Genomic DNA, 15092 nt, shown 5'->3' on the forward strand with positions numbered 1-15092 from the left:
GGGGAAGCTGGATTTGCTTAATGGCCATGGCAAAAAAGGTAAAATCAGGGGCAACTCAATTAATGACCGCATCACTTTAATCTCCATTGTGGCTGTAAGTTGAGGACTATCTGTGATCTCATAGAAGATTCTAACTAGATATAAATTATCTGAGCCCTTTTTTTAGCTGCTTAGCAATAGCAATAGCAATAGCAGTTAGACTTATATACCGCTTCATGGGGCTTTCAGCCCTCTCTAAGCGGTTTACAGAGTCAGCATATTGCCCCCACAGTCTGGGTCCTCATTTCACCCACCTCGGAAGGATGGAAGGCTGAGTCAACCTTGAGCCAGTGAGATTTGAACCGCCGAACTGCAGCTAGCAGTCAGCTGAAGTGGCCTGCAGTACTGCACTCTAACCACTGCGCCACCTCTGCTTAGTTTTTCCTTTACGGCTAGAGAAAAATTGCATCACTTCTTCCATTATTTCAGTGCGCCTATATCGTATAACCAATTTTAATGGGAGAAATAGGTCTCACTGGTTGTGATTTACATGCAAAAGGATCAAAGTGCCCTATGGCACAAGAAAACATTCATTCGAAAGGAAATGAATCTCCATGCCATAAAAATGGGGTTTATTTGCTTATGTGAAATGTTACATCCTTATTTATTGACAGAGCAATATTTGTGCTGTCATTAAAATGGCACAACAGCTGCAAAGATTAATTTTGAGAACTTGTTTTGATAGGATAACATCTGGGGACAAACCGGCATGAATTCCAAGAAACAAACTGACTTCTTCATATTGTTTTCTTCCCCATGTGGAGGCGGGGGGAATCTAAATGATTAAAAACCACTTTCTCTCTTTTCTGTAGAGGAGGATGTATGTAACCTCAGTAGGAACTTCATGTAATGTATTTCAGATAAGATGAAAGATTTCCCTTCGTTCTACCTGTTCCCACCCTGTCTCATTTGGGCCATTTTCCCTTCTTATTGTAGTCTCTCTACTACCACCAAGCCATCTAATTATTACCAGCTTCCCCATTCCTGCCACTTTTCTCTTTTTCCTTTCATCATCAGTTAGCACCTCTTGGTGCTACCTTGTCCACTTCATTTCTGAAGGTTTCTCTGTGCCATGTGGTTGGAATGCTCTTGTTCAGTGATAACATTGAAAGATAAAGTTTTCCAATGATAAAATTTCAGAGGTTCAGTGACGCCCCCAGATGCTGTGTTTCTATCTCAAGATATTTCTGTATTGTAATTTGTTCCCCAGAATAGTAGTGAATAGTGCTTTCTTAAAGACTTATGCTGTCAAAATAGTTCCATAAGCATTTTAGTCATCAAGATCAGTGGTTTGTTAGAAAAGTAGAACACGGGGAGAAAAAGGCATAGCTTTTGTTATGTGCACTAACTTAAATCTTCAGTGTAGAGGACCCTCAACAGAATTGAGAGACTCTACAAAATTTTATAGATGGTGATGAGGTGAGTAATCTGTGGTTTAAACAGATAAATGTTTAGATGAAGTGCAGACCCAAAATTCTGATGTTGGAGAATTATCTTTTTCAGGTTCTTGCCCTAGTAGTTATGTCTCATCCTCTATAAATGCACATATGCAAGCACAACAGAGGAACGGAGGGAGGGGGAGAAAGGGAGGAAGAGGGAGTGGAAAGGGAGAGAGAGAGGGAGGGAAGAAAGTATAATTTGGCAAGGTTTTTTTCCCTAAAGTTTCTTGTTTTTCCAGTAAAAGGAATATTATAGTGCTGTCAAAACCCAAATTGCTGGCTATGCCTTTCAAGGGCAAAATAAATACACATTTGTTTTGTGTATCAGACCGTTGCTTATTAGAAGGAAGTGATAATCAACATAATAGGTATTTTTCTGATTATTTAGAGCATGGATATCAAACTCACAGCATCATGCTGCCATCACATGACCTATTGCAATGTTTCCCCCTTTGTGCAGCTGAAGTGCGCGTGGCCTGCACATCCAGCCTGTGGGCCACCAGTTTGACACCCCTGATTTAGAGACTCTTTGTCCCCCCCCCTTTTTTTGATTTTGCAATTGTATGTTTAGAATTCTATGAAAGTGTTAGGTTTTCTCTGTAGAGCTCTGGCAGCTGTGGGATTCCTTTTTTTTAAAGATATCCATTCACTTTCACTAATTGTGAGCTCACTTTGATGTGTACGTTGGGCATATGGTAGAAATTCAAGTGAGGAAATTGCCCATAAATACCCTTCTCCCAGCTGAAAAACTGCTTGCCACTTGAGGGCTTTAGTGATCATGTCTTAGAAAGATGCCAAAGGGAGAATGCGATTTAGGACATAAATTTTGGAAATCGGCGTCTTCATAATGAAATTGTAAGATACAAGGCAATGCTTGCATTAATGCAGTCCCCTATGAGTGGCATTACTGAGTGGCAAACTGCAGTGTCTTTCTTGCAGCCGCCTGTCTTTTGTTCATGAACACAGATGAAAGAGGTGAAATATTTTGCCTGTAATGCTAAGGATCATCTCTGTATTAGGTTTCTGTTTATTCCTTTAAAAATGCAAGAACCTGAACAGTAAAATGGGTAGCGAAAGATTGTTGGGCCATTTCGGCGATAACAAAATGTATTTCATTTTGGTAGCCTGTAAAATAAGGGATATTGTGTAACTTGAGATTGTATAACTTCATTTAAGTGCAGGACTTACTTCGTGCTGCTATTGCTTGTGGTGGTCTGTTTCCTGCTCATTCTCTTTGGCCAGACTTTCCAATGCAGGAATGAATAGGAATTGATTTTCAATCTTCATTCAAATTTTACTAAAAGAGTTGAAGCTGATACAAAACCAAACATGACCCAGAGTAGATGAATTACTTTTCTTCATTGGAAGAAAAAACTTCCAAGAGACTTAAATATGAAGGCCAATTGCAATATTATAATCTTCAATTGGTAGTATTTTTTTTAGTAAAAATATTTCAGTTTAGGCAGCCAGGTCATTTTTTTGTCTTCTCGTGATATTTCTCTAGAGAAGTAAAGTATCACACAGGAATTGGTCTGATTTCAGCTGTGCCTTACAGGAAAATAAAATTATTATATAGGTAGTTCTCAGCTTACAACCACAACTGGGATAGATATTTCCATTGCTAAGCAATGCGGTTGTAAAGAGAGAAATCATGTGACCACATTGCTTAGCAACTATAATCCCAACACGCCCCATTGTTGTCGTAACTCCAGATGTCAGGTTCATTAAATGGAAGGAGTTCCAGATAAGGAGTGTGGGAGGGGTGTAAGGAATCATTAGGGGAGCAGTATAGACTGCACTCAGGTTTGGGGTGTGTGTGTTGTAGAGTGGCATAAGTGCAGAGAGTCTAGAGAAAGAATATGTTGTGGCTCAGGCCTCTTGGGGTGCTGTAGTTCTGGGGCTGCAAAAAGCCTCTGAGCCACATTGGAGTACAAAGGTTCAGATGCCTCTGGAAACCGTAGTTGCCCCAGCCTAGGCCAGCAGCATAGCTGAGGCGGCTGAAGTTTCCAGAGGCAGTTGTACCTTTGTATCCGCTTCTTGGGAAGCTTCAGCCACACTGTGTTCCACAGGCCCTGTTATGCCCACTTTGTCACTTTCCTCCTGCTGATAAGGCACACTTGGCCTGACTCTACTTTGTGTGAGGTGGAGCTGCTGGCCAAACCTTCTTCCAGAGGCCACTTACACTATTGTCCAAATCATGTGGCATGTTCTCGTGATACTTCAGAAAGCCTCCAGAAAGCTTTTGAGGTGTTCCCCAGGTCTTGCAAGAATGGGTGTGCTATTTGGAATACGATAGGCATCAGAAACCAAGAGACGGTGAGTTCTAGTGCCACCTTCGACATGAAAGGTGGTTAGGCTACTTTAGCAGTAGCGACAGCACTTAGACTTATATACCGCTTCACAATGCTTTACCACCCTCTCTAAGTGGTTTACAGAGTCAGCCTATTGCCCCCAACAATTGGCTCTTCATTTTACCCACCTCGGAAGAATGGGAGGCTGAGTCAACCTTTGAGCCTGGTGAGATTTAAACTGCCAAATTGCAGGCAGCCGGCAGTCAGCAGAAGTACCCTCCAGTAGTGCACTCTAACCACTGAACCACTGCAGCTCATACTTTAGGCCAGTCACTCCCTCTCATCCCACAACATTAGGCTTGGGCAACAAGCTGGTTGATCAATTCTGGTTGCAATCAATGGTTCAGTACTTGGTTGATCAGGAAAAAATGTGGACCATGTACTTGTGGGAAAAACACCAGAAAGAAAAAAAAAAGTACTTCCCAAAATCTTTTTAAAAAATCTTTATCTTTACCTTTGTAATTGCTTTAACTGTTATAATTCTTTTGGCACTTCATATTTTGAAGATAATTGTTTGTATATTGATGGATATTTTGAAGTTATTTTATTGGATTGAGTGGTTTAATAATAAAAATGAGACCATGGGAAAGAGCCGAAGTGGCGCAGTGGTTAGGGTGCAGTACTGCAGGCCACTTCAGCTGACTGTTATCTGCAGTTCAGCGGTTCTAATCTCACGCTCAAGGTTGACTCAGCCTTCCATCCTTCCGAGGTGGGTGAAATGAGGACCCAGACTGTGGGGGCGATATGCTGACTCTGTAAACCGCTTAGAGAGGGCTGAAAGCCCTATGAAGCGGTATATAAGTCTAACTGCTATTGCTAAATGGTCAAAATGATGTACCAATAATGCATAGTCATCTATTGATCTTATCCTTGGTAGAATTTTTTCTTAAATATTAAAAAAGGAATGGAGAAATGTAAAGACATGCAAATTTAGTAGAAAGTAGGAGGTAACATGTAGTATGTAATGAGGGATGCATGTTTGTAGACAGAAGCAAAAATGAATTTTCTTATATGGAAGTGAATAAAGCTTGATATGTTAGAAGAAACAGAAAAGTAAATAGAAGGTAACGTGCATGGAATATTTAAGAAATGCCTGGAGAATAAATCAAGTAAATGGCTAAGGAAATGTTCATAGAATAGGGAGAATGAATGATAATCAAATTGCAGAACAAATATATATAGGAAAAGTAAGTATGGATTTAGTTAGATACGTCTTTCTTTTTCCCTGACTTAATTTTTTTCAACATATTGCTTCTTATTGTTTTTTTCTGCATTTGATTTACTGTTGCTAATCTTAAAAGAAAATAGCATGATTGGTATATACATATGTATGTTTTAGATAAATAAATGCATGGTTCCTTTTGGTACATCCCAAAATATTTCAGATGATTTTCAATGATTGCATTTCCATTTGCAAAAGCAAAATTCATTCATTCTTTTTTTTTTCTTCCTTTTTTTTTTTTTTTTGCAACTAGGCCCGGTACAAACAAAGTCTAGATCCTACAGTTGATGAAGTTAAGAAACTATGTACTTCATTGCGTCGAAATGCCAAAGAAGAAAGAGTCCTTTTCCATTATAATGGACATGGTGTCCCCAGGCCAACAGTGAATGGAGAAATTTGGGTCTTTAATAAGGTATATGAATTGCAAATTGAGCTAAATTGCAGTCTCTCTTGTACATTTATATTTCCTGGGAATCCAATATAGTATAAAACAATAAAAAGCAAAATGTTAATGTTTGATTATCTAGCTGTTTGTTCATTCTTTTTGTGTACCTTGAAGCAAAATTATGATTATGTCATAAAAGCAAATGGAATATTTTTTTAAAGTGGACATTGTACCATCTGGATTACAAAGCATGTTTTTATTACCTATTTGCTAACTAGCTTGTCAGTATTGGTCAGGTCTGCTGAAGTTTATTTTAGTTATTATTAGGATTATTTTAAAGATTTGAATTCAAGGATATGATGGATAACTGTTTTGCAATATCTTTGCTTCTCTGTATGCCTTCTTCCAAAGAAAGATGGCAAAATACCCAAGGCAGGAAAAAAAATCACCCTAGCCCTAAGAGCATTTTGACTGTAAGGAATAAGCATAAACCAGCAGTGTCCCACCTCAGTTGGTTCGACTTAGCTAAAAACATCTGTCTAAAAAGTTTATAAAAACTGCAGCTGCCTGTTCTGACTGACTCATGCGAGATAGTGCTTAAATTAAAAAAAAAAAAACCTTCACTATCTGCCAGCTACTTTAAAGTGAGCACACTCTGAATTGTTGGTGCTAGCTTCTCAAGTTCTAAATAGCTTAAGACATTTCTCCCTGGGGACTGTCTGACTGTTAAGATCTCGACAAGAATTCCTTTGGAAGAAGCCTCCATTTTCTTGAGAACTGTCTTTCTGATATGAAAGCTGCAGGGTAGTGGAACACGTTCACTTGGGAGTTGTCTTTGTCTCCTTTTAGCCAAAGATTTAACAACCTGTCAATATGCGTCTCCTTTGCCAGGTTCTAAATGTTAAGCTATTTTTTTCTGCCTCTTTCAGTATTTATGTTATGTTGTTAACTTTTTGTTCTTTCTAATTTTATTAATTGACTTGAGTATGGTTACAATAGACAGATAGTTAAAATACTCTCCACTCATGTTTATTTAGAGTAATGGTAATTTGAGTGTCCATTGTGTTGTGGGGGAGGGCGGGCAGCACAAAGTACAATTTATTTTAGCATCTATTGTTTATTTCTGGCAATAAAACCACTATGTTTTGATGCTGGTTGAAAACCCCTGCCTTTATTTGACTAGGTCCAAAACCAGAAATCCTTCTTATTTCTTGACTGTTTTGTCATGTTGCTCACTTACCAAGTAACAGATATTTGTTTGCTTTTCTGACATTAATGCAGGAATACCTATTGCAGACATACTGTAACTCTTAATGAGATGCCTGATCCACAGGGAAACCCCATCCACAGGGAAAACAAATGATTAGTGAGGCTTTTTCATTAAGTTTTTCATCCCCATCCCACTTCAGTTTGCTGAGGAAATGCCAGCAAGTATTTTCACATCATTGACAAAATAGGGGAATTTATTGGATGAGTAAATTCTGTCTAGGGAAATATTCTAGAGAGATAGATTATAGGAAAAGTCATTTATACCCAAATGGTTAGCTAAAATATCTTCAAGTCTGAACTTCTCATAAGTACGTCAGTCTACAGACTCTTGGTGGTGCAAAAATAATAACAAAATGTATAAGTGAAGGGCTATTCAGGCAGAAGATGACCAACACCATTGTACATGCTGGCATTTGCCACTTTCACAATTAGACATTAATAATCAATTTGATCCAGGAGACTAATATCCTCCCCCCCACAAAAAAAAAATTATTCAAAGAAACCAGGAGAGACAAGGATCCAAGTCAGAGGTAGACAAGGTCATCTTAAAAAGCAAACTACCCATTTCCTCAGAGGTAACAAGCCAAAAGGAAAGCCAAGTGCCTTGACAAGATGATGTCCTTGTCACTGCACAATGCTCTGCTCAAGTGGAGTCCAGATCCAAGTGAATTTGAGTGACTTTACCAGCAAAATGTCAAGCAGCATAATCACAGGGTATCTCCTACCAAAAAGGGCTAGCAGGAAAAGAAGTGCTGGAAAACAACCAGTTGAATATCCCAAAGGTGCTTTTTTTTCAGAAGGCAACTGGACTTTCTTGTTTTTTCTTTTGAAGAAGTTTCACTTCTCATCCAAGAAGCTTCTTCAGGTCTGACAGGATAGTGGGGAAAGAAAAAACAAGAAAGTCCAGTTCCCTCCTGAAAAAAAGCACCTTTGGGACAACCATGACCTGGATGACTGAGAATATCTACAGATTTCCAACCAGTTGAATATTTTGCCTACATTATTGGCCATGGAGTAGACCTGAGGCCACACAGCCATGTTCAGACAAATTAAGTTTTCATTTTTCTCCATCTGCATTTGAAGCATCACTTCTGCCAGTTCATCTCCTGAAAACCCTTGGAAACCCAACAAGCTACCTACGATGTCTGGTAGAAAGAAGCCATTCAGGACAATTTTGTCAAGGGCCCAAGATACTACTTCATGCTATTGGTAGACAAGGCCATCAGCCAAACCATCCATAAGATTATTGTGTTTTTTAAATATTTTTTAAATTTTTTTAATTTAAAACAAATATAACATCCTTCTTTATATGCTATAGAAAGTGTATCAGTTGCTTACAAAAAGACTTTCATGCATCTCTTCCATAGTCAACAAACATAATTCATATTAACTTAAGTGTTTTAACTCAAATATTTATACATGTCACCATCATCATATCTCCATTTTCATTTGACTATAATTGTTTAAGCATCCTTCATCATAAAATATACCAAAATTTAATACATAACCACACACTGGCCTTTCAATTACTATTTCTAAAATCCTCCATTAACACTAAATCCTTATGTCCTATTCTAGCTAAACATCCATAATATTTAATAACAAAGTTTTCTAATCCTCTGTTTAAAGTTTACATCCAGTTTCCTTATGTTATACCCATACCTAAATATACATTGTTATTCTTATCCCTCCTTTATTTTTGACTATATCCTGTATCATAACATTTTCCCCCTAATAATCAAAACTTTAATTGTATCTAACAGTTCTTTTTCTTTTTTTATTATTATTAACCTTTATGTATAATCCAAAGGGATTACTAATCTTTCTTACATGGGTACCATTCAATATTCATATCCAATTATACTCATCATAACACTACACATTGTATACATTAGTAACATTATCAGTTATTTATTTAAGCTATATCTATTGTCAGTAAATTTCACTAAGTTTAACTAGTTTTAAATTATATTCTTCCATCTATCAACCTGTATCTTTCCAATAGCAAAACAGTCTCATATCTTCTGCCATTTGTGGTGCCAGTCCTCTAATCATCTTCTTGGTCAGCTTTGTATAGACTTCTCTTAGCAACTCCTTGCTTATAAGATCTCTCATATAATCCTGATGCCCTCTTTCTGGTTCCTTATTCAGTTTATCTTGTATTATCTCATGTTATCAATGCTTTTGCTAATAGAATTTCTCTCTTTAAACCCATAGATTCTTTAGTTTCTTCTTCTTCTGTATCTTGCCCTCTGGAATAGATTTCCTCTCCATTTAATTCCTCTTTCAGTATTCCATTCTTTCTATTTTCAGAGACAAACCAATTGCCATAAATTTCAGCAGGTTTAATCTCTTTATATTTATTTTCCACTTTGATTTTTTGAGTTTCAACCACCCCATTTTGCATTTGAAAAACATCCTCAATTTCTTCATCATATTTTATTGTTATATGTTCTAAATATTCCAGTTTTTTCTCTATTCTTTCATATGTATTTGATAATTTTTGTATTCCTGAAAGTATCTTTTGCAAACTTGAGACTTCTATTTTCTTTTGAAATTGTGCCATTCTAACAAACACAGCTGCTCTAGCTTGGAAGGTTAATAAAATTAAAACATAGATTCACAAAGAACGTTGTTTTCACTTTTCTCTGATTAGAAATATACTTCAAAGGGACATCTGTGTGCTTCCCTTCTTATCACTCTCTGTAGCCAAGCAGTGAAACCTTCTATTGCCAAGTCAAAACAATCTGTGGAGAAAAAAAAGTGTTCCATTTTCAATACACAAACTCCAATCAACAAATCCTCCCAGCCGCCGAGCAGCGGTAATACTGTTGAAAATCTAATTTCTTTTTGTATCTTTTTTGTTTTTGAAGTTAGAAAAAAGAGTCCAATCTTTAAATGAATTAGAAAAATGCCCACAGCAATGAAAGAGGAAAACTTTAGTCCATAGGTTACAGAGAACAATAAAAGAAAAAATAGAAGAAAACTTAATCCATCCATTTCAAAAGTCTTGCATAAATTCCATCCATGAAGATAGCATTTAAAAAGTAAGATAACCACTGTCCAAAACCATTCCAAATTTAATTCCGCCGCTTGATTCTTCTATTCTCCAATTTAGATTAATTTTAAGTTTTTATAGGCAGTCTCTTTTTAAAACAGTTAAAGTTCTTCACCAGCTGGAAACACTTTCTTTTTCTGCATCCTTCCGTTTTCGAGCCGCCCCAACTTCATCAGCCTTGGCTGGATTTTTTGTCGTCAGCTTGAAGAACTTCTCTTGCTTCTTTCAGAATTTTGCGATATTCTGAGGTCAGCAAGACGTATTCTTCCTGTTCACCATCTCTTCGGGACAGTTTAGGTCCAATTGGACCACCCAGTGGCAAAAGTGTTGGCTGCGGTCTCAGAGCATCGAGACCGCACATCCATATCATCACAATGTTGGCTCCTCCCCCAACAATGTTTATTATTATTGTGTTTTTGTTGTTGTTTAATGACCCTGTAATACCTTGTGGTGGCTCAGTGGCTAAGATACTGAGCTTGTTGATCAGCTTGTTGTTGGCCGTTCAGTGGTTTGAATCCCTAGTGCTATGCAATGGAGTGAGTTCCCATTACTTGTTCCAGCTTCTGCCAACCTAGCAGTTTAAAAGCATGTAAAAATCAAGTAGAAAAACAGGAACCACCTTTGGTGGGAAGGTAACAGCATTCTGTGCGTCTTTGGCATTTAGTCATGCCAGCCACATGTCCACAGAGGCGTCTTCGGACAGCACTGGCTCTTCGGCTTTGAAACAGAGATGAGCACCGCTCCCTAGAGTCGGGAATGACTAGCACATATGTGCAAGGGAAACCTTTACCTTTAATCCCTTGCATCGGGGGGGGGGGGAGTTGGGGCACCTGAATAGAGCTGAATGTTTACTGGCCGGATGCCCTTCCTATTGCCAATGCAGAGTTTGCAGCTGATATTTACTCATTGTGCCCAGAGAGAGAAATATCTGCCCCTACCTAGGATCAAACTCACAACCTCCTGATTGTGAGGCGAGACTCCATCTCTAGGCTACTCAACGACTCAAACTGTCCGCAAGATCTTTGGAGAAAATCCACATGGTTCTTGGGCCATACTGATATATAAATATTTATTTAAAAAATACACATTTCTGTTTTGAGCCCCAGACACAGGCTTACTGTTAGCCACACTTTATTCACAGCAATTACAATCCTGTTGGCTGAAAGCCCACACATGACTCACAGGCAAGATGTTGGCAGTAACCCAGGCTCCCACAGGCAAGAGATACAATACAAACAAGAGCTTCTCCAGATTGTTATGAACGGTTGTGTCCTGCAAAAGGACTCCTCACAAAGTCTCTTCTTACATACTCTCTTGGGAGAGGCAAGCCACAACCACCTGGGCTTGATTATCTCTAATGAGTCTGTCTCCGTAACTGCTGCCTTCGTTTCTCTGCTCTTTGTTGCCTGGCATCAGGGACAAACTCCCTTTGATCTTCCCCACTGCTCCATGCCTCAGGCACCTCCTGGTGGCCAACCAGCCTCTCTGGTCCCTGCTCTGAGTCTGAACCCTGCTCAGGGTCCTCCACATGTTCCATAGCAGACTCATAGGATTCCTCGCCATCGGAGTCCATCGGCAGCTCCAACAGCTCCTGCTGGGCCACAACACATTTCTATATGGCATTTCCTTAATAAATAAAAATGTAAAAGACCCTTGAAAGACCTCCACTTTAACTTCTTCTGGAAGCACTATAAAATTTGATCTAATCTAACAAATAATAACAATCTAGCTTCTTAAGGAAAGCTGTACCAATATTGGTGGGACCACAATCCCTATAAATTAAATAAAGCTATGCATACTGTATGATATGTTTTATAAAGTGAAGGGTGAATTTGACTGGACAAATGCTATAAAAATGTGTATGTTTCAATTCTTCTCAAAAATTTCAATCCCTTCCCATCCCCAATGTGGCTCCAACATTGTTGGAAATTTTATATCTCTATTCACTACCTTGCATCTGAAATTTTCCTATCTTTTTTTGCCTTTTGTGCAATGGATGCAAAGTTTTAGAGCTTTCACATTGATACCATGGAACTAATAGAGAGCAGAGAGGTTTTTTCACTGCATTTTGGAAGCCCTTGCCCATCAGAAGGCAAATTGTAATGGGAAAATGCATCAAAGAGGCACTTTGCTTCTAGCAGTGTTATTTTGTGAGTAACTTGAAAAAGCATGCTCTGCCTTGCATGATATTGAAGAGCTCTTCATCTGCTTCCATTCTACTGAATTAATAAAGAGTCTTATTTCAATCAAAGTTCAAAGGGTTTTGGATGGACTTGACTATTGGACCCTATTCAAAAGCATGCAGTTCAGTGCAGTGGTGAAATTCAATTTTCAATACCAATTCTGTGGGCGTAGCTTGGTGGGTATGGCTTAGTGGGCATGGCAGGGGAAGGATACAGCAAAATCTCCATTCCCACCCCATTCTGGGGCCAGACAGAGGGGGCATTTGCCGGTTTGCCGAACTACTGAAAATTTCTGCTACCAGTTCTCCAGAACCTATTAGGACCTGCTGGATTTCACTCTGGTTCAGTAGTGAAAAAAAATGAAGCAGCCTGCTTCTTGGACATGTAGAATCTCCATCGCTGGAGGTTTTTTTTTTAAAATGGGCAGCTACTTTTCAGGGATAATATCAAGATTCCTACCAAGGCAGGGGTGCATTAGATTATCTCCAAGGCCCTTTCAGCTTTTGTGGTTCTGGTTCTGTGACCTCTGGTATAGTGTTGATGGCTGCCCTGAACACCATATTAATTATTGTTTAAACATGATTTATTCTTAAATCAAAGGAAGCCCTTTTGGATTCTAAAAACCTTATTGAAGGCACCAGTGATTGCTAACGCTATACTTGTGTTTCTGCAGAAGTACAAACAAAAATGCAACTTTATATGCATACTGTATTTGAAATTTGCACAAAAACATAAATGAAAGACAAAAAATTAGGACCTTAGATACTAATAAATCTACTGTCCCGTATGTTTCATGTGATGGAGTGTAATTCATAATGATACTTTAGTCCAGGGACCATATGCTATAATAAATTGGTTAGTCTGTAAGATACCATAAGGTTCTGGTTTTTTTTAATATCCATATGCTAACACATACATATTCATATATACTAAAATGTATTTAAATTGGACTTGCCTTCTGTCTCCACACACATAGTATCTAAGATGTTACTGTTTTGTACTAAAACAACCAATAATTGTAGAAAAGTGTATTGATGTCAGTGGTCCTCCTGGGTTGTAGATTGAAATCCACTGCCTCTGCTATCACTAGCAATTAGATTGGCATGCAGTTGAATGTTTTTGAGATGCCCTTGGTGATAGGGCCATGGTTGTGACCTTCCACACAGCTATAGAATTGCAACTCTTGATTAGAAACGCTGCAAAATTATGACTTCATCCTTCAGTGGAAAGCATGTGAATTTTCAATAGATCCATACAAATCTACAGGCCTGTCATTTTCTATAGTGCTATATTTGATGATAGATTAAGCATAATGTATTCTGATACTTAGATTAAAAGGAATAAACCATGAGGGTGTATTATTTTATTCTGATTTGATTCAAACAAGAAAGCCAGCTTTCAGCTGCTTTATTTATGTCAGATTTGTGCATCCACAGGGATCTAGGTGGCATAATTTCAGAAATGAGTCTTACTCAATGTGAAGAATAAATAAGATTTTCTTCTACTATAAAAGTGGGTTTAAAAAAGGAGATAGAAGAGGATACAATTCATAATAGTTGCATCAGTTCGGCAGTTCAATTCTCACTAGCTTAAGGTTGACTCAGTTGGTAAAATGAGGACCCAGATTGTTGGGGCAATATGCTGACTCTGTAAATCACTTAAAGAGGGTTGTAAATCACTGTGAAGCGATGTATAAATCTAAGTGCTAGTGCTAGGTGCTATAATCTGATTGTTTTGAATATAGATTTAAAAATAACAAACTGTAAGAATGATATAGACAAAGATATTACAAAGGATTTACAAATGAATCTGGTTGATGCCTTAATAGCTAAAAGGGGCACACAAATAATACATCAGAAGAGTGACTTAGATTGCAGATTTCATTTCTTATCCTGGACTTATAAAAGGGATGTGTTATACTTACTGTAAAAGGAATTCCTGAGAAAAGATAAAGGGAATTTGAAAAGGGAAAATAAAAAGAATTCAGCTTTTGGAACTATTTAAAATTTAGGAGTAAACATTAAAACCAAAAGAGAAGAAATATAAAGTTGCTTATGTGATCAAGTTTAAAATATATGAAATATTTCATAATAGATTTTAAATTTTTTCTTCACCAGGACTGTATGATAAAGTTTTAAAGTTTTGTTTATAGATAAGTGTTCTGACCCCCCTCGTCCTACACCAAAGCACGCCGAGACAAAGATACTTCAAAGATTTATTAACACACAGACTTTTCTGTTTAAAATTGAATGATACTCTTTTATTATTTGCTAATAGATAAAAGATAAGATATGGAATGAAGTGATATCTGGTTGAAATGGTAGAGAAAGTGATAAATTATTAAAATTTTACTTGCCGATGAAGGGGGAAGTAATTTTTTAATATATTTTTCTTTTTAAATATATTTTCCCTTTACCTTCTTTTTCTCTCTGCATTTTTAATTTTTTATATCCCTCTCTCATGGATATAATCTGTTTCTTTCATGATCTAGGCTAAATTCATTATTCCTTAAGCTTAATCTCTTTACGTCTTCAACATAGTCCATAATTATCTATTCTTGAATCCAAGGAAGGAAACCAGTTTACTTCTTCAGTTTCGATTGTAGATTCAGTAACTATGCAGTTAAAGTAACATTGTCTTCTAAATACTACAACTTTATCCCAGGTTTTTTTAATTGCCAGTTTTACTTCTGGAATTACTTTTTCTGCATCTTTTTAATAAAAAGATGGTTTCGCTTGCATAACTCAAATTGTTAATCTTCCAGTACTGTCATTTTTATGTTTGCTGGGTAAATTGAATAGCTATGTCTTTTAGTCTAAACCACTCTGTTTCTCCAAGTGCAGTTCTTGAAGTAGTTTCTTGTATACTGCAGAGATGATTATTACTATTACCTCTACTGCTATTACTGTGTTTGAAAGATCCATGAATGGGAATTGGCTGGCATATCAATTTAATACATTGTTATTATGGCATGATGTACACAGAACTCTTGCCAAAAAAATGTCCAGGCAGCCACCATAAGTCAACCTTAACTGGAAGGAACGCATACCCCCATATACAAAGACCTTGTAGTAGTTAGTGAAACTGCTATATTTCCTTTTCCTGTTGTTACTTTTCATTATCCATCTTATATTATTTATCTGATT

The 15092-nt window shown here is 37.5% G+C and overlaps 1 protein-coding gene across 2 annotated transcripts in view; it reads left to right on the top strand.

Annotated features, from left to right (window-relative positions):
• Positions 1-15092, top strand: part of RPTOR (regulatory associated protein of MTOR complex 1) — a 427126-nt gene that overhangs the window by 135477 nt on the left and 276557 nt on the right. For both annotated transcript variants that reach the window (XM_087710142.1, XM_087710143.1), the window contains exon 4: positions 5305-5463. In XM_087710142.1, coding sequence (XP_087566268.1) covers positions 5305-5463 — 159 coding nt within the window. The remainder of the gene's footprint in view (positions 1-5304; positions 5464-15092) is intronic.

This window comes from Thamnophis sirtalis, unplaced genomic scaffold, assembly GCF_051295495.1.
Source record: "Thamnophis sirtalis isolate CommonGarterSnake01/CBP01778 unplaced genomic scaffold, rThaSir2_p1.2 scaffold_3, whole genome shotgun sequence".
NCBI classification, from domain to species: Eukaryota; Metazoa; Chordata; class Lepidosauria; order Squamata; family Natricidae; genus Thamnophis; species Thamnophis sirtalis.